Here is a 24,122-nt window from a genome sequence, read left to right on the forward strand (position 1 = left end):
ATGATTTACTCAAGTTTCTCAATGCCATGACAATATTTCTTAATGGATTTGTTGTTGAAAAGTAAACAAGGCCACTATACAACCAACAAGGTAAGATGGTTCATGATTGTGTTCAATTTCATTGAGTATTTTGGACATTTAAACCTTGTATCCATGGGTTCAAATACTACAAGCCCATTGATCGAGGCCGTACCCAGTCAAATAAAAATAGTTAAATGTAATACTAGGAAGCTTTCCTAGGTCATCTCCCAAGGACCATTTGTCTTTGTCAAAGGTTCAAACACGAAGGGGGGAGTTTTGTTCAGAATCAACGTTAAAACACAATAAAATGCAAAGTAGCACAGCAAGCAAAACCGATTGGCTCCTTGTTAAGATTGTAACTCTCTTATCCCTGGTTCTCAAAGGATTTCTTTGTTCACAACTTAATCCTTGTTCCATCCGAGTTAACCAACTAAGCGAAGATTAACTCAAGATTTCCCTACACGAATTAAGCAAACGTATACAACATTAAACCTCCCCACAAGATTAAGCAAAATGTGGCCTTATATATGCAGCAACCCAGATTCATTAAGCATGAATAGGTGCTGAAAGCGTTTCAATGCAGAGGTTCAATGAAGAAGAAGCAAGCGTAACAAAAATGCATATACGAATAAGACCTCAAATGGAGATTACAATCTGCTCAAGGAGCCAACCCCAAAGGTTTTAGCCTTCCATTAAAATGAAAATGCAAATACAACAAGGTAGAAGAGAAGAAAATGAAATGTCTATCTTCATTCAAATGTAAAATATGCAGTTTAGATGCAACCAGGAAGAAGTGGAAGAAAAACATAAATGAAGAAGCAAAACGTAAAAATACAGGGAAGCAGCTCTCAAAACGTGGTCACATCAGATGGTGGCTGCATGGTCCCTACTCTAGGCCCTAAAAACCCTAGAAAAGTCAAAATGGGCCCCAATCCAAGTTTGACCCGAATTTACAATGAAATAAACGAAAAATAAAATAAAATAAAATGCTGATATGGTGTTGATGTGGTGAAGTGGTGCTGAGTGGCATTTATCTCTTGAAGTCCAAAAATAATATCCAAGCCCAAAAATGCTCCACAATTAACCTGAAAATAATTGATAAACAAAAATTAGACCAAGTGAATCAGAATTAATTAAAATTCAAATTACTGGCCCAATGATGTCCAAACAGTAAAACTGTACAATTAATAAGCGGCGGTTAAGTCCAAATCAACAATTAAAATAAGTACAGAAAGATAAATAAATAAATAAGGAAAAATAATGACTCATCACCCATTGTTCAAGTTGATGGCACATTCTTGTATGAAAAATACAAACGAACTCTCCTCGTGGTTGTGGCTCAAGACGATAACAACAAAATCTTTCCAATTGCCTTTGCAATTGTTGAGGGTGAAACAGTAAATGCATAGTTTTTCTTTCTACATTACGTCAAAAGACATGTTTGCCCTCAAGATGACCTTTGCTTAATTTCTGACAGGCATGAGTCCATAAAAAATGCCTACACTAGACAAGGTAGTGGTTGGACATCGGAGAATTCAGTGCATGTGTTTTATATTTGCCATATTGCCCAAAATTTCATGAGACATTTCAAGAATGCAAAAAGAACAAAATTAATCATCAACATGGGTATGTAATTTTTTTTATTTCAAACTTATCATTAATTATTTTTATTTGTTTGACCATATTTCAACAATACTAAATTGTTCATTTTTTGCTCATCTATTTTCACAGCTTATGGGATGACTGAGCTAAGATTCAATTACTACTACAACACATTAAGGAGCGAACTAGAAATCGAAGGTGTAATTGAATAGCTCAACACTATACCAAAAGAACAATGAACTTTTGCATGGGACGGTGGCCGACAATGGGAACACATGACTACCAACTTAGCAGAGGCAACAAATTCCATTCTTAGAAAAAATAAGAAATTTGCCAATTTCTACAATTATCATGTCGACTTATAAGAGATGTAATGCCTTATTTATCCAAAGTGGAAAGGAAGTCAATGTTAAACTTAGGGTTGTCCAAGTTTATACGGAAATAATCAATAAGGCCACGAGAGATGCAGAATCGATTAGCCATCATGTCCTCGAATTTGATCGTCGTAGTACATGTTTTTTATTGTAAGAGACCATTAACCCAAGGGAAACGCGATCGACTGGAAATTTCATGGTTAGACTACATGACAAGTGGTGTAATTGTGGGAAATTCCAGAAGCTACACATGTCATGCTCCCATGTTGCTATTGCATGTAAGCATATTCACAACAATTACAAATCTTACATAGATCAGATATACACATTAGAGTATGTTTCAAATGTGTATAGCGAATTATTAGGTGAACTGCCCAACAAATCTTATTGGCCAGATGTGAAGAACCACAAATCATACCAAATCCGAAAAAGATTAAAAATAAAAAACATCGTCCAAAGTCATCCAAAATACGCACTGAAATGGATAAGGTTGAACCAAGACAACCAAAAAGATGTTCTCTATGTAGGAATGTAGGTCACTCCATGAAAAAATATCCTTACAATCAAGGAAATTTAAGTCAACAAGCTTAAATTGACAATTTTTAATGACCTACATTTAAATTTTGGTTGTTATGCGTCTTTCAAAAATATCATGTTCTATAATTTTAATTTTTTCAATAATTTTGTACATTTTTTTTACCATTTCTAATATTTAATAAAATAATGTTGTGAGTTTACCCTAACATTTCCCTTGTGGTTGGGACTGCAATGACCATACCTTGGTATGTGAGCAAATCAGGATTAGATGCTCTGCTGGACTGGGTGAGCTTCTTTTTGGTTGGGACTCAGGAGGAGGGCTGACGTTGTATTTAGTTGATTGGTAGCTTTTGACTACCTAGTTGTTGTATAGAGTATTATTCCCTACTTTCCGTTATATATATTATGGGACCTTTTAGTTGTGTATTCTCATTTTATATATAATTGTTTAGTAGTGATATTTTATTTTATACTTGTATCTGGACGCTATAGATAGTGTGAGACCTGACGGGTCATTACAAAATATATATTAAAAAGATCAAAAGAAAAAGGAAAAAATCATCTTCAATTTTAGACTATAACTAATTCAGAAATCAATCAATTTATAAAAATGAATTATATATAATTAATACTAATGACTAACAAATTTTTCACATATTATATTAAAGAAAATATAGAAAAATTAAAAAAGAAGAAGAAGGAGTTGAACTTTTGAACCAACAAGTGACATGAGATGAGAAAGTGTATTATAGGTGAAATTAATAGTAATTATTTGATTTGTATTTTTATTTTCAATTGATCTATATTTCTTTCTTTCTTCTTCCATATGAGGATTTGTTTTTCTATATATTAAAAGAGTATTAAATTTATGTTGCAAGAGTTAGAAGTATGTGTGACATTTAATTATGTATAAAATTTGATTGTTATCGTTAATTTTAATGGTTTTTAAATAAAAGAAAATGAATGAATTTATTATTTGATGGCTATGTAAATTCCAATAAATAAAATAAAATTAACAAAAACAATTAGATAAAACTGAAATATATTAAGATCATCAACAAAATGAAAAGAATAGTGATGAAATGAAAGTAAATCTATGTGCATTGACTAGTATATATAAAGCAGTAAATATTTTCCTCCAAAACTTCCCTCCACCATATTTATATATACAAGTTTTAAAAAATAAAAATAAAATTTTATTGTTTATATAATGTACCTGTCTAAAGGGCACACTAAGTCTTCTAGTAGTCCAAAGGCCGAACGAGACTCCTGGCCCAGTAATCCGATACGCTGAGAAGGGGGTTGGTACCTGCAAAAGGCACTCCAACGCTCAAGTCAGGACAAGCTCGAATCTCTAGGGTAATTAATGAACAGTGACGTTACCTTTTGTCCTGAGCTATTTATACTGTCATTTATGGGCCCCGGACCCCATGGGCCCCGCAGCATACTTACCGTATTAGGTAATACACCCTAATCAACTAATTAACCCCTAATTACTTGATTAAAGGTAACAAGTGACGATAGGCCGATCCAGGTGGCCGATTGGCATTCGGCTGCCTGGTTCTGCCATTCAATGGCCGACAGGGTGGTGGCCGACCTCCCTACCCGTACACTGCCCCCCAGCCTTGAAGAAAGATGGAGTTTTCTTTAAGGGTAAAATGGAGATAGTGGCTCTGGTAAGGTGAACGGTTGCACATTTGTAACCGTTGGATCGTGTGAATCGAACGGTTACACAAATTCAAAAGTTGCATTTTCCAGCCCATTTGATGAGCCTATAAATAGGTGAGTGGTAGGGCCATTCGCACGTATTGCTCTCAACCGAATTGGGGTAGCCGAAGATCTCCGAAGCCGATCTGACTAGGAATTGTTCTGCAAAGAAATTGGTAAGCTTTTATAATCATGGTTGATACTTCTACGAGCTCTTCGGCCGACAGCTCTCGGTCGTCGTCATCCGAGGGGACATCGTCTAGCGAGTCAAGTCATCGAAGTACCGTTCGGCTGCCGATTGATGCCGATGGACCGAATGAGGGCGCTTCTTCTTCGGGGGAAACCTCTACTAGCGGGAGTGAAGAGGTTCAAGAAAAGACGAAGCGTGTCTCGAATCGGCAACGATACGGTCCCTCTGATGTGCCCGGTTACGAGTGGGTCAATGGGGAGGTAACTTCCTACTACTGACGTTACCGAGACATAACTATGATCACAAACCTGCTGGACTATACAAAATGCTTAAATTTTGACGCTAAGGAGGAGCCGTATCCGATTGGAGTTCGGTCTTGCCGAAATAACGCCTTCCCGAACCCAGACATTGTTTGTTTAGATCAAAGTGGCGCAAAGATGAAGTCATTTTATATGTACGACTGCCTCGTTCGGGACCTGAAGGTAAAGCTGCCGTTTGATGAGTTTACCATGGGGGTGCTGAAGGTGTTGAACGTTGCTCCTACTCAATTGCATCCGAATAGCTGGGCGCAATTGCAAGGTTTTAAGCACTTGTGCAAGTGTATCCACATCAAGCCTTCTCCACTCCTTTTTCTATATTTTTACTCTTCCCGACCTACTATACTGGCGAAGTGGCTCTCCTTGAGCCGAGTGGGTGATCGGCTAATGTTGGACAGTTTTACCTCGTCATATAAGAATTTTAAGGCGGGATTTTTCCGGGTGACTATCAGGCCGAATGGACGGCTCTTCTTCTTTGGGGAGGATGATAAAAGTCTATTCCCGCTGTACTGGACTCGTGCCCCTCGGCCTTACGACGTGGTGCCGAAGAAGATGCTGACGGCCAAAGAGCGGAATGACCTGAAGTTATTACTTCGTCTTCCTCGGCGCTTGCTGACTAGGTCTTTAATTAACTTGGTTGAATCTTCACGTTGGTGGAATGACCTAATAGGTATGTTATCTGTCCTATTTCGACTGTCAATTAAATTCCTATTGATGTTTACCTAACCCTTTTTGCAGGAATCATGGTTACCAGCGGCGCCGATGAGCTGAATATTCGCAACTTGCTTGCTGCTCGGGCGAAGCAAGTGAGACAAGTCGGGGGTGTAGGCGCTTCGGAAGTTGCACGCACCCCCCGACCAGATAATGATGACCGAGCGCCTCCTTCTCCCGAACGCAAAAAAAAGAAGGGAAAAAAGGGAAAGGAGACCATTCGAGAACGTCCTAAAAGGAAAGGCGCTGAGGAAAATCCAGAACGCGCTAAGAAGGCCAAGTCAGTGCCCGAGGCATCACCCAATCGGACTGTGATTGTGGTGCCACCTCAGCTAATGTCTCGTGCCTTTCTTGGTGACGATGTGTCGGCCGAGACGATGATTCGGCCTGACATTGTGTCTTCTTTCGGGCAGGAGTTCTTGGCTAGCCTGGATGCAAGAGCCAAGTGGAGACTCTACTGCGAGGTGCAAACTCGCTCATTGGCCTTAGCCTATCACCTAGCCATGGAACCCATCGGCGAGGTGGTGCATCTGAAACAAAGTTTAGAGGAGGCCGAGAGGACTGCCGCCAAAGCTATCGCGGTGAATGAAGAAGTGACAGCCAAAAATCGGGAGCTGTCGGCCGAATTGGATGCTGTTCGGCGAGACAATGATACTCTTTGCCTAAACCTTCAAAAAGCAGCTAATAAGGAGCGACGCTAACTAGAGGAGGCTCATGCCGAGTACAACCGCCTAAAGGAGCAGGCGAAAGAGAAGATTGTTGCTCAACATGAAGCCGGGTTTAAACACGTTGTTCGGCAAGCCAAGCACTTCGGCCAATTTGAAGAGGGCTTCGAGTTTGATATGATCCAAGAATTTTACCAAGGGTCATTGATTTCTTTTGCTGATATGCCTGAAGGGGCAAATCCCGATGGGGAAGAGCCAAAGGATGCCCCCCAGGCAGAAGATGTCGAAACCTCTTCCGAGGAAAACACCATGGATGAGGGAAACCCGGAACCTGAGAATGAGGCCGAAGGAAATCCCGAATCTGTCATTCAAGCCGATGCAGCCCGAACTCCGGAAGAGTAGTTTAGTGCTTGATAGGTCTTATGTAACTTTTAACTTTTGTTTGAACAAGTGTAGACCGGGGGCCGATAGAGCCTCCTTTTTTAGAATGTAATGATATTGTCTCGTTTTGACTTGTGTCTTTAATACGTCTTCTTCATTCGAAGTACTTGTCAAATTTGCACGTAAGACTCAAGTAATAAGTAGCCGAATCAGTATTATTGTTTGTAAAAATCAAAAGAAACACTTGTATTCTGGAGCAAGACCGAGTGGAGTCCCTCGGAATTTCCTTGTCTTGCTAGCAAAACCGAGTAGAGGTTACGCGGAATTGCTTGTCTTGCTAACAAAACCGAGTGGAGTCACTCGGAATTGCCTTGCTTTTTGAGCAAGACCGAGTGGAGGTCACTCGGACTTGCCTTGATTTACTGGCAAGACCGAGTGGAGGTCAATCGGTCTTGTCTTGCCTTGATTTGCTGGCAAAACCGAGTAGAGGTCAATCGGATTTGCTTGTCTTGCTAGCAAAACCAAGTGGAGTCACTCGGAATTGCCTTGCTTTTTGAGCAAGACCGAGTGGAGGTCACTCGGAGTGCCTTGATTTGGTGGCAAGACCGAGTGGAGGTCAATCGGTCTTGCCTTGATTTGCTGGAAAAACCGAGTTGAGGTCACTCAGAATTGCTTGTCTTGCTAGCAAAACCGAGTGGAGTCACTCGGAATTGCCTTGCTTTTTGAGTAAGACCGAGTGGAGGTCACTCGGACTTGCCTTGATTTGGTGGCAAGACCGAGTGGAGGTTAATCGGTCTTGCCTTGATTTGCTGGCAAAACCGAGTAGAGGTCACTCGGAATTGCCTTGCTTTTTGAGCAAGACCGAGTGGAGGTCACTCGGACTTGCCTTGATTTACTAGCAAGACCGAGTGGAGGTCAATCGGTCTTGCCTTGATTTGCTGGCAAAACCGAGTAGAGGTCACTCGGAATTTCCTTGTCTTGCTAGCAATTCCGATTGGAGGTTACTCGGGATTGGATTGTCTTGCTAGCATAACCGAGTGGAGGTCACTCGGGATTGGATTGATTCTTGGGAAAAACCGAGTAGAGGTCTCTCGGAAATACGCTACTTAAGAGCAAAACCGAGGGAGTCATTCGGAATTATGTTGCTTCTTGAGCAAGACCGAGTGGAATCACTCGGAATTGCGAGATTTTCTGAGGCACATCCTTGGCCGAGTTGATCAACTCGGGAGGGAAGCCTTTTACGTGATTTTCCGAGGCACATCCTTGGCCGAGTTGATTAACTCGGGAGGGAAGCCTTTTTACGCGATTTTGAGGCACATCCTTGGCCGAGTTGATCAACTCGGGAGGGAAGCCTTTTACGTGATTTTCCGAGGCCCATCCTTGGCCGAGTTGATCAACTCGGGAGGGAAGCCTTTTGCGTGATTTTCTGAGGCACATCCTTTGCCGAGTTGATTAACTCGGGAGGGAAGCCTTTTACATGATTTTGAGGCACATCCTTGGCCGAGTTGATTAACTCGGGAGGGAAGTCTTTTACGTAATTTTTCGAGGCACATCCTTGGCCGAGTTGATTAACTCGGGAGGGAAGCCTTTTGCGTAATTTTCCGAGGCACATCCTTGACCGAGTTGATTAACTCGGGAGGGAAGCCTTTTGCGTGATTTTTCGAGGCACATCGTTGGCCGAGTTGATTAACTCGGGAGGGAAGCCTTTTGCGTGATTTTTCGAGGCACATCCTTGGCCGAGTTGATTAACTTGGGAGGGAAGCCTTTTGCGTGATTTTCCAAGAGGGAAACAACAAACAATGAGATGAAGTGTACTTTATTGATATGTGCCTCGTTAAAAACCCTGTCGGCCAAAACCCCTTTTCACTTTTTTACAAGGGGAGAAAAGACCGATCAAGGAAAAGAGTGCAACTTGCAATTACATTATGATCAGATTACAATGATTAGCTGTAGTATGTCTTCAAGTGAGATGAATTCCATGTTCTGGGGATGATCTTGCCAGAAAGCTCTTCAAGTTTGTAGGCACCGTTATCAAGGCTATGTCGGATCCGAAACGGGCCATCCCAATTTGCTGCCAACTTGCCTTCCCGTGGATTACGTTTTGCCGGTCCCAGAACTCTCCAGACTAAGTCTCCCTCCTTGAAGCTTCTCTTGGTGAGATTGGAATTGAATCTACGAGCCATTCGTTGCTTGCAAGCTTCGGCTATGATCTGAGCTTTGGTTCGTACTTCGTCAATCATATCGACTTCGGCTCGGAGCGATGCTTCATTGGTTGTCTCATCAAAATGTTGCCGCCGAAAGGAAGGTTCCCCAACTTCAACAGGGATCATGGCATCAGTGCCATATGTTAGCCTAAAAGGTGTTTCTTGAGTTGTGGACTGAGGCGTGCACCGATAAGCCCACAGAACTTCTAACAATTCTTCGGCCCAAGCTCCCTTAGTGTCTCCCAATCGCTTCTTTAATTCAGTAAGTATCACCTTATTAGCTGCTTCGGCTTGTCCATTGGACTGCGGATGTTCGACCGATGTAAATCTATGTTGAATGCCGAGATCTTGGATAAATCGATTGAGTTTCTGGTCGGTGAATTGCAAACCATTGTCGGTTATGAGAGCATGTGGAATGCCGAAACGAGTAATGATGTTCTTCCACAAGAACTTCTGAACATTAGCGGCTGTGATGCTGGCGAGTGGTTCGGCCTCGACCCATTTCGTGAAATAATCCACAGCGACCAATAAAAACTTGCATTGGCCTTTAGCTATCGGGAATGGTCCGAGTATATCCATTCCCCATATTGCAAACGGCCATGGCGAGCTTATACTGTGTAGTTCTTCAGCCGAGGCATGGATAAGATTGCCATGTTTTTGGCATGAAAGACAACGCTTGACGAACTGCATGCAATCGCTTTTGAGAGTTGGCCAGTAAAACCTGCTCTAAGCACTTTCATAGCTAGCGTCCTCCCTCCCGAATGAGATCCACATATGCCCTCGTGAACTTCTCTCAAGACATAATCCGCATGTGCCGTATCGATGCATTTCAAAAGAGGCACCGAGAAACCCCTGCGATACAACTGTCCCCCAACAACCGAATACCTGGTCGCTTGAGTTCGGAGTTTTTTGGCAGCCGCATGGTCAGATGGTTCCTTGCCAAGCTCCAGGTAGTCTATTATTTCAGTTGTCCAGGTGTCTGTAGGCTCTTCGATCGTCATACATTCGATCGGTGTTACACTTGGAGTAGCAAGATTAAGGTGAAGTGTGGTTCGTAGCTGTCCGGGTTTCCGATTACTACTTGCTAACCGAGCTAACTGATCGGCCCTCTCGTTATGTTCTCTCGGCGTGTGTTTCACTTGGACATCCTTAAAAGTGCTGCGCATTCTTTGAAACAAGTGATAATATTTCAGCAGGCCTGAATCTTTCACCTGGAAATTGTCATTCACTTGTTCTGACACAACTTTCGAGTCGGTCCAACATATCAATCGTGTAGCCCCGATTTCTTGTGCGAGTCTCAATCCTGCCAATAGTGCCTCGTATTCGGCCTGGTTGTTTGATGCTTTAAACGCGAATCGTAAAGATTGTTCAAGGGTCACTCCTGTCGGTCCCTCAACAATTATACCTGCGCCACTGCCTTGACTGTTTGACGAGCCATCCACGTGCATGGTCCACACGTCATTCTCGAAACGACCTTTCGGTTGCAATTCATTAACAAAATCAGCCAAGTATTGAGACTTGACCGGACCTCATGGCTCAAAGCTGATATCAAACTCTGATAGCTCAATAGACCACGCCATAATCCGTCCTGCTAGTTCTGGCTTTCGCAACACCTTGGCTATCGGGCAATCAGTTCGGATAATGACACGATGGCTCTGCAAATATTGCCTGAGGCACCGAGCGGTATGAATGAGCCCAAGCGCCATCTTCTCCAGAAGCTGATACCTGGTCTCGGCCTCCTGTAACATTCGGCTGACGAAGTAGATAGGTTGTTGCTCCTCCTTTTCCTGAATCAGAACGGCGCTGATTGCGTCGTTTGATACGCACAAATAAACCACCATTGGTATCGCAGGATCGGGCTTGGAAAGAATGGGTGGCGAGCCGAGGCGCTCCTTCAAAGTCTTGAAAGCCTCCTCACAATTCTCAGACCATTCGAACTTCTTGATCTTCTTCAACAATCCTACAATGGGTTTGGCTACTTCGGCCAAACAGGGGATGAATCTTGATAGCGCAGTAAGGCGTCCTGCTAACTTCTGGACTTCCTTAAGGTTCTTGGGACTTACCATGTTGACGATTGCCATGCATTTATCAGGGTTGGCTTCTATGCCCCTTGCCGACAACATAAACCCGAGGAATTTTCCACTTGATACCCCAAACACGCACTTTTCAGGGTTCAAACGCATGTCATACCGGCGCAATTGTTGGAATACTTCAGCAAGATCAACTACATGGCGGGCAATGTCGTGGGATTTAACAACCATGTCATCAACATACACCTCCATGCTTCGACTGATTTGGTGCCGGAAGACTTTATTCATCAATCTCTGATAAGTTGCACCTGCATTTTTTAACTCGAAGGGCATGACCTGATAGCAATAATTGGTCGAATCAGTTATGAAAGCTGTTTTTTCTTCGTCGCGGGGATGCATGGAGATTTGATTGTACCCCGAATAAGCATCGAGAAAGGTGAGGATTCTGTGGCCAGAGGCACCGTCAACTAACCGATCTATGTTCGGGAGTGGGTAAGCATCCTTGGGACATGCTTTATTGAGATTAGTGTAATCAGTACACATTCTCCATTTTCCGTTCGGCTTTTTCACCATTACCACATTTGCTATCCAAGTGGTGTAGTGAACTTCTCGAATGAATCCCGCTGCTAGCAACTTGGTCACCTCTGCTTCCACTGCTTGCTTCCGTTCGGTTCCCATTTTCCTTTTATGCTGGGCAACCGGTCTCTCTTCGGCACAAATTGATAATTTATGACACATGATATTGGGGTCTATGTCGGGCATGTCAGAAGGTGTCCATGCAAAAAGGTCTTTGTTTTTCATTATCGCCCGGCGCAAGATAGAACAGTCTTCTTCAGATGTGTCGGCACCGATGTATGTGACTTGAGCTGAATTCGAGCCGATCTGTAGCTCTCTTTTTGACTCTACCGGCTCTACACGTTCCTCATCATTCATTCTTGGGTCAAGATCCCAAACTGGTTCTTCAACTGATGCCGAAGAGTTGACAACATGAACCCTTTTGGAATTTGATTTTCTTTCTATTGGAGCTACTTGCAAGCTAGCAAAATAACATTCCCGAGCAGCTTTTTGGTCGGCGTGGATGGTGATGATTTTCCCCTTGTCAGATGGGAACTTCATTGCTAGGTGCGGAGTTGACACAACAGCGCCTAGCATATTCAACGATGGTCGTCCCAAGAGAATGTTGTAAGATGTATGAGCGTCTACCACGATGTATTTTATCTGAATCTCCCTGCTTTCCTGTTCGTCAAAACAAAAACGAGTGAAAAGCTTAATATACCCTTTGGTGTTCACCCTCTCCCCTGCAAAATCGACCAAAGGATCGTCATATGGGACCAATTCTCTTTCGGAAATACCCAATTGTTTAAAGGTATTCCAATACAAAATATCTGCCGAACTGCCTTGATCTACCAGCGTTTTCTTTACTATACAGTTGTGAATTTCCACGCTAATCACCATTGGATCATCGTGCTCAGGATCGATGCCTTGAAAATCAGCGTCAGTGAAAGTTATTGTTGGTAATCGTCGGGGAGGTTGCCTATCCACATTATTGACCGAACGAATAGCTCTAAGGTGTCTCTTTCGGGCAGAAGATGTCGAGCCGCCACCCGCAAATCCACCTGCGATTGTGTTTATGACCCTCCGACGTGAAGGTGCCGAATCATCTTTCTTTTCTTGCGACCTACTTCGCTCGCGCCGAGGTCTATCAGACCGATCCTGCGCATGCCGATCATTGTGTCGATACTGGGACGATGAGTGGGGACGATATGAAGCTGGCCGATCCACAAAATTGTGCAACTTGCCTTGCTTGACCAAATCTTCAATTTTATCTTTTAAGGCGGCACACTCTTCAGTTAAGTGTCCGCGATTTCGGTGATACCTGCAGGTTTTGCTGGTATCGGCGCGTGGCGGAGTGGAAGCTCTCTTTGGAACCGCCAACACTTCTGCTGCCAAAGCTTGCTCCAGTATCGCGGCCCGACTTGCATTAAGAGGGGTGTAATTGGAGTATTTGGGACCTCGCACGGGTCGGTCCCGAAGAGCTATTTCTTTGCCTCGCCCCCTGTATGTCTGTTCGATTGGCTTCTCGAGCCTGGCCGACTGGTCAGCCCGGGCCTGATTTCGAAATTCGGCCAACTCCTCCATTTGCATATATTTATCCGTTCTCCTGCGCAGATCATTCATATCTGAAGGAGGCTTCTTGCATAGGCTATTGACGAATGGCCCTGGTTTTAAAGCCGTCGTCAGGTGATGAAGTGCTACCGCCGGGTTAAGATCTCGGATTTCCAAGGCTGCCTTGTTGAACCGATCCATGAAAGTTCGAAGCGATTCTTTCTTATCTTGCCGAAGGCTAACCAACGACAAAGATGTCAAGCTATGGGGACGGCTTGTTGCAAACTGAACTGTGAATTGAGATGACAGAGTATTGAATGAGTCGATCGAGTTAGGGGGTAGCCGAGTGAACCAGCTCAACGCCCTATCCTTGAGGGATGTGGGGAAAATGCGATACAATGCAGCATCATCCGTAGTACTCAGGGTTACCTGCGTAAGAAAAACATCAAGATGTTCATCAGGATCAGTGGTACCATCATATTTATCAATGGGTAAAGATTTCCAATTGTCCAAAAGAGAGAGCTGCATTATGGAGGGGGTGAAAGGGTGTCGGTGTGAGCCGATAGTTGTCAAATCTGCGGGCCGACCGACAGTGGGTAAGGCCGAAGGGTGCTTTTCAGGTGCTACTGCCGAGGCACGAGGGACCGATGTATGGATCGTATGGGACTGGTGCGACCCTTGAGTTTGCGTATTGGTGACATGAGTAGGAATCCATGAGGTGTCTTGATTCCTTAGTGCCTCATTCTCAACTTTCAAGGCCGAAAGCTCCCTAGCATCTTTTTCTCGTTGTTGTTTCATAGCCTCCATCTCTTGTTTCAATAGACGGACGGTTTCAGAAAGGTTGGTTTCTTCCACTCGACATGTTCTTCTTCGTGTTGCTGATCTACCGTGTTCGTCCTCCTTGTTATCGCCATTGTCTTGCTCGATTAATCTCTAAGATCGTCTCGGTTCGGCCCCACGGTGGGCGCCAAATGTACCTGTCTGAAGGGCACACTAAGTCTTCTAGTAGTCCGAAGGCCGAACGAGACTCCCGACCCAGTAGTCCGATACGCTGAGGAGGGGGTTGGTACCTGCAAAAGGCACTCCAACGCTCAAGTCAGGACAAGCTCGAATCTCTAGGGTAATTAATGAACAGTGACGTTACCTTTTGTCCTTAGCTATTTATACTGTCATTTATGGGCCCCGGACCCCATGGGCCTCGCAACATACTTACCGTATTAGGTAATACACCCTAATCAACTAATTAACTCCTAATTACTTGATTAAAGGTAACAAGTGACGATAGGCCGATCCAGGTGGCCGATTGGCATTCGGCTGCCTGGTTCTGCCATTCAATGGCCGACAGGGTGGTGGCCGACCTCCCTACCCGTACATATAATTATATAATAGAATAACCTATTAATATTAAAAACTGTAACGATATCATAAAATACTAATCATGTTAATTTTAAATTTTGTAATTTTAAAATAAAAGTAATAACAAAATTTACATAAAAATAATTATGATTATATTTTAAAAAATAAATAATGAATATTAACAGAGAAAATAATACATTAATTAAATGAAAAACTTTTACAACATTTTTTCTCTAAAATATCAAATAATTATAAAATTTATTATTTATTATGTTAATTTATGGAATTTAATTAAACATACTTTTATATTAAAAAATATTAATAATTTTATGTAAATACTTTTAAAGTAAAATATTCAAAAAAATTTAATTCAAAATATTTTCCTCTAAAATAATATTCTTATAAAATAAAAATAATAATACATTAATATTGTAAACTGTAACAATATCTTAAAACATTAATTACTAATTAATTCGGTTTTAAAATAAATTTAAATAAAAAATTACATATAAAATTAGTATATGTAAAAGGAATAACTTCTTTATAGCTCTTTTTCTCAAACATTCATTAATTACATTAATTTTAAATTATTACAATTTTAAAGTAAAACTAACTACAAAATTCACATAAAAAATAATTATTAAAAATAATTATAATTATATGATAAAAATAATGAATATTAACCAAAAAAACAAAACACATTAGTAAAGTGAACAACTTCTACTACAATTCTTTTTCTTTAAAATATAAAAAAACAATTATAAAAATTATTATTTATTACGTTAATATAGAAAATATAATCTATTAATTAATAATATAAAAATAATTTCTTTCCCTCCAAAATTCTTAACTCTCTTTTCTTAAAAGCTCCCTAAAAAAACTATATATATATATATATATATATATATATATATATATATATATATATATATATATATATATGTGTGTGTATTAATTAAAAAAAATTAATTAAACTAATTAAAAAATATGACCTGAACTAAAAATTTGGGCTTAAATTAAAGAAGACCGCACAAATCAGGCTCACTTCCAATTATGATGTAGCTTATTAAGAAATGAGACCAAAATTGTGACTTTTGCAATAACTAAGATGTATATCAAATATGAGGAAACAAGGAATTTTATAAAATAATTAAACAAAATTAAATAATGGAATGAGATTATACTATCAGAAATATTTCAACAAAATTATACAACTCAACCCTTACCTTCACAATTAAAAATTTGCATATAGAAACCAGAACTGGATAAAATTAAATGATGTTTCCTACTCAGTAAAGGCTAATATCCCTACTTCTGCTACAACTTACAAATACATGAAGAAGAAAAAAGTCAACTTATACAATTATTGACTCAAATAAAAATTGAATTATGACATCATTTCCTTCAATAATAACTATTATAATATATAATCAAACCGATCTTTAAACTACACCATACTTAAAATTAAATACAAGATCATTTAAATTTAAAATTAATATTAAAATAAATATAAAAATTAAATTATGACAACATCTCCTTCAATAATAACTAACATAAAGTATATAACCAAACCAATCTTTAAACTATACCATATTTAAAATTAAATACAAGATCATTTAAATGCAAAACTAATATTAAAATAAATTTTAAAACAATATGAGAGCATTTAAATTAATATCTAAAAGAATATTGAAAACTAAAATTGAAGGGGCTGCGCGAACGCAAGCCCCACTACCACAAATTATGATGTAGGCTCTCCTACTTGAGGAGACCTTAGACCTGCACCCCTCCAAAGTGCAATGGAGGTCACAAACCTAGGCCATGGACCTTCTTGATCATCCATTGACCCCATCCAGGTAAGTATGTTTCAATGTTGCTAGATGCTAGTTATTTAATGTATCAAAGACTATATGCATGTGTAATTTCCAACGGTGTGGGACTAAGTAGACAAGTTTGGTCAAATTATTAAGTTTCTGATATTTTTCCCTTTAGATTATCCAAGTTCAGCCAGTGTTAATAGTACATGAGAATAGAAATTAGAAATGCACCTATTAATAAGCAAGGATTCTTAAGATTCTTTTCAAGTGAGGAGAATAAGGGAAGGACATGTTACTTTATAAATCTCTTGTAATCAGAGGGAAAATGGTTTCAATGATGAACAAAAATATAATCAGAAGATCCATATTTACTTTTTTTTTTCCAAAAAGAATATTCTTGTAACAGTTAATAACATTTTCTACCCTTAAAGTAAACTAAACCCAACAAGCTAATTGTCCCTCCTAGTCCTGGAACTCTTATCACATAGTATTTAGTACTGTTGTAATAAGTCCAACATATCACTCACAATGATACATATTAAAACACCAAATTCAAGTTTTGAAAAAGATTTAAAAACTAATAACTTTCAAGAAGTTTAGGTTACAGAGATGCAAGAAATAAAAGATATTAGGCAAAAAAAAAAAAAAAAACTGCTCTGAAATATATAACAATATAATAGGAAAGAAAATTATAGACAGGGAAGAATAAAGATTAACGAATTTTGGAAACAATACTTTTAGCCATCATATACATTTATCATTAAGATGAATGCATTAGTGACTACCAAGATGGCATGCAACACTGCAACTAAGAACCATATGGTGCAGTATTAAATTGTTGTGCCTAGTGCAAAAGTTAACTAACACTTGAAGCAAAAATTCTGAAACTGAAAATAAGAAAACTAAGGTAACAATGGTAGCTTAGTTGACATAGTATATTCATTACAGTCTCAGCATGAACAATTTATCAACTGATTTTTCTTACAATTGATACTGGAATCTATTCCCATGGTTAATGACTTGATATAGCTCTAATCAACTCCATGGTCCAGAAGTGGAGTGGATTTGCAGAAGACAAATTTTCATCTTATACTCCAAAAACAATTTTTTTTTACACGCAAAAAAGATATTGAATTGAAAAATAAGACATTGAATTGAAGCACAAGATGTGTTAGCAAACCAAAAACAAATTGAAGATCAAAAAAAATACCTTTTCAATGGCTTTGACATTGTCCTATAAGAAATAGTGACAGAAAAACATGATGCAGTACTGAAATTGTAACTAAAGATTAAGAATCAATTTATTAAAGCAAAACTAAAGTGGTATTAAAGAGATTATGAATTAATTTAACTTCATATCACCACTAATCAAACTTTTGGAGATTATTTAGATTCATTATGAGTCTTAGTTTTTAATTCCCCATGGCAAAGGCTATATCAGATTTAATATGTTCTAAATTTATTGTAACCTGGTTGAAATTAACCCTGGATGATAATCAAATAATATATCCTTTTTACATCTAGTAATTACTGCATTAATTAACATTCACCCTTTCTAAAATTGTGAATATTCTTTCTAGACAATTATCTCATGTTCATCTATATGGAAAGACGAAAACAATGTGAAACTCGAATATGGAGAGAAAAGTAAATAAACATTACTTTTCAGGGCTTTATAGCTAAATTAGAGAAGGATTATATTAATTAAAAATTTATAATTTATAAGTAATTAATAATTATTTTATAATTTTGGCCAGCGTCATTGCCAGTAATGGTGCAGTTTATAGCTAAATTAGAGAACAATTAAATTAATTAATAATGTATAATTTATAACTAATAATTATTTTATTATTTTGGTCAATGTCACTGCCAGTAATGTTGCAATTTATAAGATGAGTAACTTTGGCTTCATGAAAGATGTGGGACTTCAAACCCAACAATATGTTATTTTGAATTTTTGTTCTCCAGGTTTATTAGAGTACTTTCTTTCTTTGTATAACATGTGGGAGTTTATACCCATATACAAAAAAATTTATTAACGTTAAACTTTCTCGTTTAGTTACTTATAATTTTTAATAGAATTATCCCAGATTCGCAAGACATTCAACAAAAAAGATTGCATGAGTGTAATATTGCTTTGATCTTATCACAAAAATTTCAAATTCATGCAAAGTAGAATAAATTTTGTAACTAACCCCAAAACAATCTACGTCATTCTGTACTAAATTTGTAAACTTATTATCAACAAAAAAAAATAGCTAACATAATTAGAAAACCTCAATTTAGTCAATTATTTACTGCATATAAAATTAAAGTAATTTAAATATATTCAATATATAAAATAAATTTATTTGTTTTATATATAACACTAAAAACTTTGACTAGTATTGTAGGGTCCTCTAAGGAAGACCCATATAAAAAAATTAAAGTATGCCGCTGTATGTGACAAATACACGGTATTCTTTAGTAAAAGGCGAAAGAATAGTTCGCTTTGTATTTCTCACACGGCTCCATGCTTACATGCTGTGGTAGGTGTCTTATTTTATAATATAGAGTTTACTTCAGTTTTGTAAGTTGCTCAATGTGGGGCTTTATCAAGACACAGACACCCTTATCTTTAAACATTTGTGATGAGTGATGACCCAACTTAACATACTAACATAGTAACATAGTCTTTTTCTTTCTTCCTCATTAGTATATTAGAAATAGTTTATCTTTCATCTAATTTTCCTATTACAGTTCTTTTAGATCTCAATACCTCAAAGCAAAGGAGGTATAAGGAACTAGACCTTAGTTTAACTAATCTTGATTTCTGCAATAAGCTTTTTTTTTAATATACTAGAAACAGTGAAAGAGATTCCTAAGGTTCAGCTCTATTGTACAAAGAGAAAACTACAGGTAATTGACAGAATTCAGAATGAAAAATTAGTTAATTGAAGCTCTGTAATTTTTATAGAATATGTTGATTGGCTTTCTAGGCCTGAAGTTAAGAATGTGAACAGAGGAATGCATTGTTTTGAATAGTAAGTTTATTGTTGTATTATGTATCATTTCTATGCTTAGTATTGTATTTTATTAGTTTAGTATCATATTATTGTTTGGTCATGTATATGTACTACCTATAGCATAAATGTTTAACAAAATCCATCCAACAACTTATATATAATTGAATTAAGGTAAACCAAATTAGCAACTGCACCAATCCAATTCAACTGACAGAAGCACAAATACATTTGAGGAGCCTTAGAACAACATTGAATGTATACATTATTTCTAAGGCATAATAGAAAATATAAATATAAAATATGACATCTAATATGATTGCAAAACAGGATATTTATTACTAATTATGAGGGTTGTGGCAAGCTTCACAATGTTCACATATGTGGCATAGTTTGTTTTTATGAGATTTCTGCCACTACAATTAACTTATGGACCATGTGAGTGTTGCATGTGTTCCACACATGTTCTCAGCTTGTGCAATCATGGATCAACTTAAGTTCACTTTATCTATATTGTTTTCTTATAATCTCTCTTTTCACCACTTAAGGTTGCCCTTCAAAAACATTGTTACTATTCCATTGTCAATCAACCACAATGGCTCACCATTCACTAAAAATCCACAATTAGCTTTCCACTTAAATTCATTAAATCATATTCATCCAACTTGTCATATATTCTACTAAAGCACCATTTTATGTGTTTCATGTTTCTAGTTACAAGGAATGTTGGGTATGTAATCACACCCATGTTGTACTTATCATCCAAAAAGATGAAGAAAAAGATATGTGAGAAAATAATGGCTCATAACATTTATTTTCCTCTTCTATGTTTCGGACTAATACCAATAAGAAACTTTGATAAGTAATTTTGCATTAATTATTAGAAACTGCATGATGGCTGCTATGTATAAGAATTATATTTAATTAAATAATAGCCTAGTAGGAATGTAATTAGGCAAGTGTGTTATTATCTAAAGTTTGTTGGCAATGAGAACATACTCTCTTTAGGAGACTTGTCTTTAAGATAGCAAGTTTATTGTTGTATTATGTATCATTTCTATGCTTAGTATTGTATTTTATTAGTTTAGTATCATATTATTGTTTGGTCATGTATATGTACTACCTATAGCATAAATGTTTAACAAAATCCATCCAACAACTTATATATAATTGAATTAAGGTAAACCGAATTAGCAACTGCACCAATCCAATTCAACTGAAATAGCAAAAGCACAAATACATTTGAGGAGCCTTAGAACAACATTGAATGTATACATTATTTCTAAGGCATAATAGAAAATATAAATATAAAATATGACATCTAATATGATTGCAAAACAAGATATTTATTACTAATTATGAATTATACCGTATGGTGGCCGAATCGCCCGAATACCCGAGACCGTCACTTATGCCGAGTACCCGAGCCCGCCGACCACCCCCAGATGGGGCGAAACGGGTCGGCGGAGTCGGCCGAGTATGTCGGCATCATCTAGATGGTTACGGAGAGATTAATTAACATAATGCACAGGATTAGACCCCTAATTTTCCGGGGCCCAGTCCCTAATTGCAGCCCAATAAGAACTACTATAAATAGGACCCCAACGACGTATGTAATTAATTCTGAACTACCGCATTTATTACGCCGAGCACTAACTTGAGCGTCGGAGTGTCTTTGCAGGCACACCCCCCCCTTTCTGCTTCGGACTGCCCAGATTGGAACGAGAAAACTGAGACCGAAGATCCGACCCGTCACAACAAAGATAATTGAAGTGTGTATCCTAACACAGGAACATTTGGCGCCCACCGTGAGGCCGAGAAGACGTTTTCAGCCCCTTCCGAACTCTACGACTGAGACCAAGACATGGTAGTAACCCGCAAAGGACAATCAACAGCAACTCAACCGATTCCTAATCCCGATAGCAACCCCGTCATGACCAACCAAGAACGCTACCTGTATGGAATGCCTCAAACCGAACCAGAACCTGTGATACAAGAGGTCCGGCCGAACACTAACCGAGACCAACCTGACCTCCAAGATGACTTGCGTGCTTTACGAGAGGAAATGGCCGCTATCCTAAGGCAGAGAGAGGTCGACGCCAGGGAGTTGGCCGAACTACGACGACAAAATGCCGAGCTCCAAGGTCTTAACCAAACAAATGTGCCGTCAACCCCTACTCTCCAAGAGGAGTCGGCATATCACGCCCCGACCGACATGTGACCCGAACTCCCGTCAGCTCATTGATAGCCAACAAGGCCGATACCACCACTCACTCCCTAAGGCATCCCTTTTCCCGAAGAATAATGGAGGCAACCCTGTTAGACCATTGGAAAAGCATGCCGATCGAGAAGTACAACGGGTCATCTGACCCCGAGGAACATTTAAACGTTTTCCTGACCCAGGCAACCCTCTCCACGCAGGACGACTCGGCTTTATGCCGAATATTCCCCACATCGCTGAAAGGAAGAGCTTTGAGTTGGTTTACGAGACTGTCGAGTGCCTCCATTGACTCGTTTGGTGAGTTGTCGTCCCAGTTCACCTTGCAGTTCGCAACGAGTAAGCCGTACAAGACGACCTCATTAGCCTTGGCCGGGGTCCGTCAGGAAAAGAAAGAAAGCCTGAGAAGCTTCATGGACCGATTCAACAAGATTGCAATGGAGATTGGTGATCTTAATCCTGCCGTGGCATTGGATCGGCTGAGCACGGCCCTCAGGCCGGGACCATTCGTGAACAGTTTGTGCAAAAAACCACCCGTTGATATGAATGACCTCCGACGAAGAGCTGAGAAGTATATGCAAATGGAGGAACTGGCGGAGACCCAAAACCAGGCCAGGGCCGAAGAGGGTTACGGCCGAAAAGAGCCAGGCTGAGAGCCCCTGAAAAAGGCGAATGCCGAGTCCTCGAGCACTCGACCGCCGAGAGGACCACGTTACACCGCCTACACCCCCTGAATACGAGCAGGGTCAAGGTGATGGAGCAGGCCCTCGCTTCCGAAATCCTTGTGATGCCGAAAAGGGCGAACACTCCCCCGAGAGCCGATAAGGCGAAAGCGTGCCGGTTCCACCGAAACAGAGGACACTCGACCGAAGAATGCTCAGCATTAAAAGACAAACTCGAGGACCTCATCAAACAGGGCCACCTGTCAAGCTTCATCACCCCCCAGAACCACCAGTCGAGGGGGAGTAACCGCCACCACTCACGTGAAGCACCCCCACCAAGAGACCGACGCCGCCGATCCTGGTCAAACGAAAGGAGAGACCAGTCAAGGCATTCTCGAGAAGACGATGACCGACCGAGAAAGATAATAAATACGATAGCCAGGGGCTTCGCCAGGGGAGGTTCCACCTCTTCGGCGAGGAAAAGACACCTCCGGGCAATGCGGTCGGTAAATAGTGTGAACCAGCCAAGGATGCCCAGGATGCCACCCATAACCTTCTCCGACCGAGATTTCCGGGGGGTTGATCCTGTTCAGGACGACCCCATGGTGATTTCCGTCGAAGTACACAACTGCATCGTAAAGAAAACTTTGGTTGATTAGGGGAGCTCGGCCGACATATTGTACTGGAATACATTTGTACAGCTCGGAATTCCTGAGGAGAGCCTAGAGCCGTACCAAGAGCCACTGGTAGGCTTCTCAGGCGAAAGGGTGATGACGAGAGGGTGCATCGACCTGTATACCCGATTCGGGTTCGATCAAAAGCCTTCCCAAGAGATCAAGATCCGCTATATCGTGGTGCACGCAAACACGTTGTATAACATCCTACTAGGTCGGCCCTCCATTAACGCCCTCGGGGCGATTGTCTCGACCCCCCACTTGTGCATGAAGTTTCCGTCGAGAGATGGACAAGTGATAACCGTACATGTTGATCAAAAAATGGCACGAGAATGCTATCTCTCCAGTCTAAAGGTACAGCCAATGGCCGACCCCCCGAGGACGAAGGGTGTGAATGTAGTAGGGCAGCAGACGACGGAAGACATCGAACTCGATCCTCGGTTAGGCGAAGAAGAACGAATCGAGCCAACCGAGGACCTCAGACCTTTTAAGCTAGGCAATACCCCCGAACAAATCACAAATATGGGATCTCAGTTGAGCGAAGCCGACTCAAGACGAGTCAAGTGCGTTGTGAGGGATAACCGAGACCTATTCGCATGGAGGGCATCAGATATGCCAAGGATAGACCCCAAGTTCTTATGCCACCGGTTAGCCGTATGCCGAGATGCGCGACCCGTCGCGCAAAAGAAAAGAAAGATGGGGGAGGAGAAGCGAAAAGCTGCGGACGCCGAGGTGAAGAAGTTGTTAGAGGCTAAGTTCATAAGGGAAGTCAGGTACACGACTTGGCTAGTCAACGTGGTTTTGGTAAAAAAGTCGAATGGAAAATGGAGAATGTGTACCGACTACACCGACCTCAATAAAGCCTGCCCCAAGGACGCCTATCCACTCCCTTGCATCGACCGACTTGTCGACGGAGCGTCCGGGCACTCTATCTTCAGCTTCCTCGACGCCTATTCCGGCTACAATCAGATAAGGATGCACCCTTCCGACGAGGAGAAGACGACATTCATCACTGAGAACGCCAACTTCTGTTACCGAGTCATGCCTTTTGGATTGAAGAACGCCGGGGCAACCTATCAGAGGTTAATGGACAAAGTGTTCCAGGGGCAAATCGGCCGAAACATAGAGATCTACGTGGATGATATGGTGGTCAAGTCCAATTCTCTCACCGAGCACATCACGGACCTAGCCGAAATCTTCGGCGAACTCCGCAAGCACAACATGAGGCTAAACCCCGAGAAGTGTATTGTTGGGGTCAAGGGAGGCAAATTCTTAGGCTTTATGCTATCAGCAAGAGGCATAGAAGCGAACCGAGACAAATGCCAGGCCATGCTGAACATGAGAAGCCCAAGCAACCTCAAGGAATTGCAACGCCTCTCTGGGAGACTAGTCGCCTTATCCCGATTCCTCCCACGATTAGGCGACAAAATTAGCCCGATGACAAAGCTCCTGCGGAAGGCGTCGGCCTTCTCGTGGGACGAGCACTGCGAAGCAGCTTTCACAACCTTGAAGACGACTTTGGCGACTCCCCCGACCCTTGCGAAGCCT

At 40.6% G+C, this 24,122-nt stretch overlaps 1 protein-coding gene, 1 long non-coding RNA gene and 2 other non-coding genes across 4 annotated transcripts; 1 reads left to right on the top strand and 3 right to left on the bottom strand.

Annotated features, from left to right (window-relative positions):
• Positions 1-815: 815 nt before the first annotated feature.
• LOC145950789 (uncharacterized) lies at positions 816-16,045 on the bottom strand. The gene is made up of 3 exons (XR_014428634.1): positions 15,937-16,045; positions 13,823-13,915; positions 816-1,106 (listed from the first exon to the last, which is right to left on the bottom strand). It is a non-coding gene; the product is annotated as an uncharacterized LOC145950789 (long non-coding RNA).
• LOC145950960 (U1 spliceosomal RNA) lies at positions 15,906-16,065 on the bottom strand. The gene has a single exon (XR_014428787.1). It is a non-coding gene; the product is annotated as a U1 spliceosomal RNA (small nuclear RNA).
• A 2,345-nt stretch (positions 16,066-18,410) lies between these two features.
• On the bottom strand, positions 18,411-18,528 carry LOC145950970 (U5 spliceosomal RNA). The gene has a single exon (XR_014428797.1). It is a non-coding gene; the product is annotated as a U5 spliceosomal RNA (small nuclear RNA).
• A 2,829-nt stretch (positions 18,529-21,357) lies between these two features.
• On the top strand, positions 21,358-21,891 carry LOC145950425 (uncharacterized). The gene has a single exon (XM_083061512.1). It carries the CDS (start codon positions 21,358-21,360, stop codon positions 21,889-21,891), a length of 534 nt encoding a protein of 177 aa, XP_082917638.1.
• Positions 21,892-24,122: the final 2,231 nt, after the last annotated feature.

Source organism: Cajanus cajan, chromosome 8, assembly GCF_000230855.2.
Source record: "Cajanus cajan strain Asha chromosome 8, NIPB_CcT2T_4, whole genome shotgun sequence".
Classification (NCBI taxonomy): Eukaryota; Viridiplantae; Streptophyta; class Magnoliopsida; order Fabales; family Fabaceae; genus Cajanus; species Cajanus cajan.

Bases quoted from the DNA above. Each gene is read 5' to 3' on its own strand.
- LOC145950425 (XM_083061512.1), top strand. From the start codon at position 21,358: ATGCCGATCGAGAAGTACAACGGGTCATCTGACCCCGAGGAACATTTA.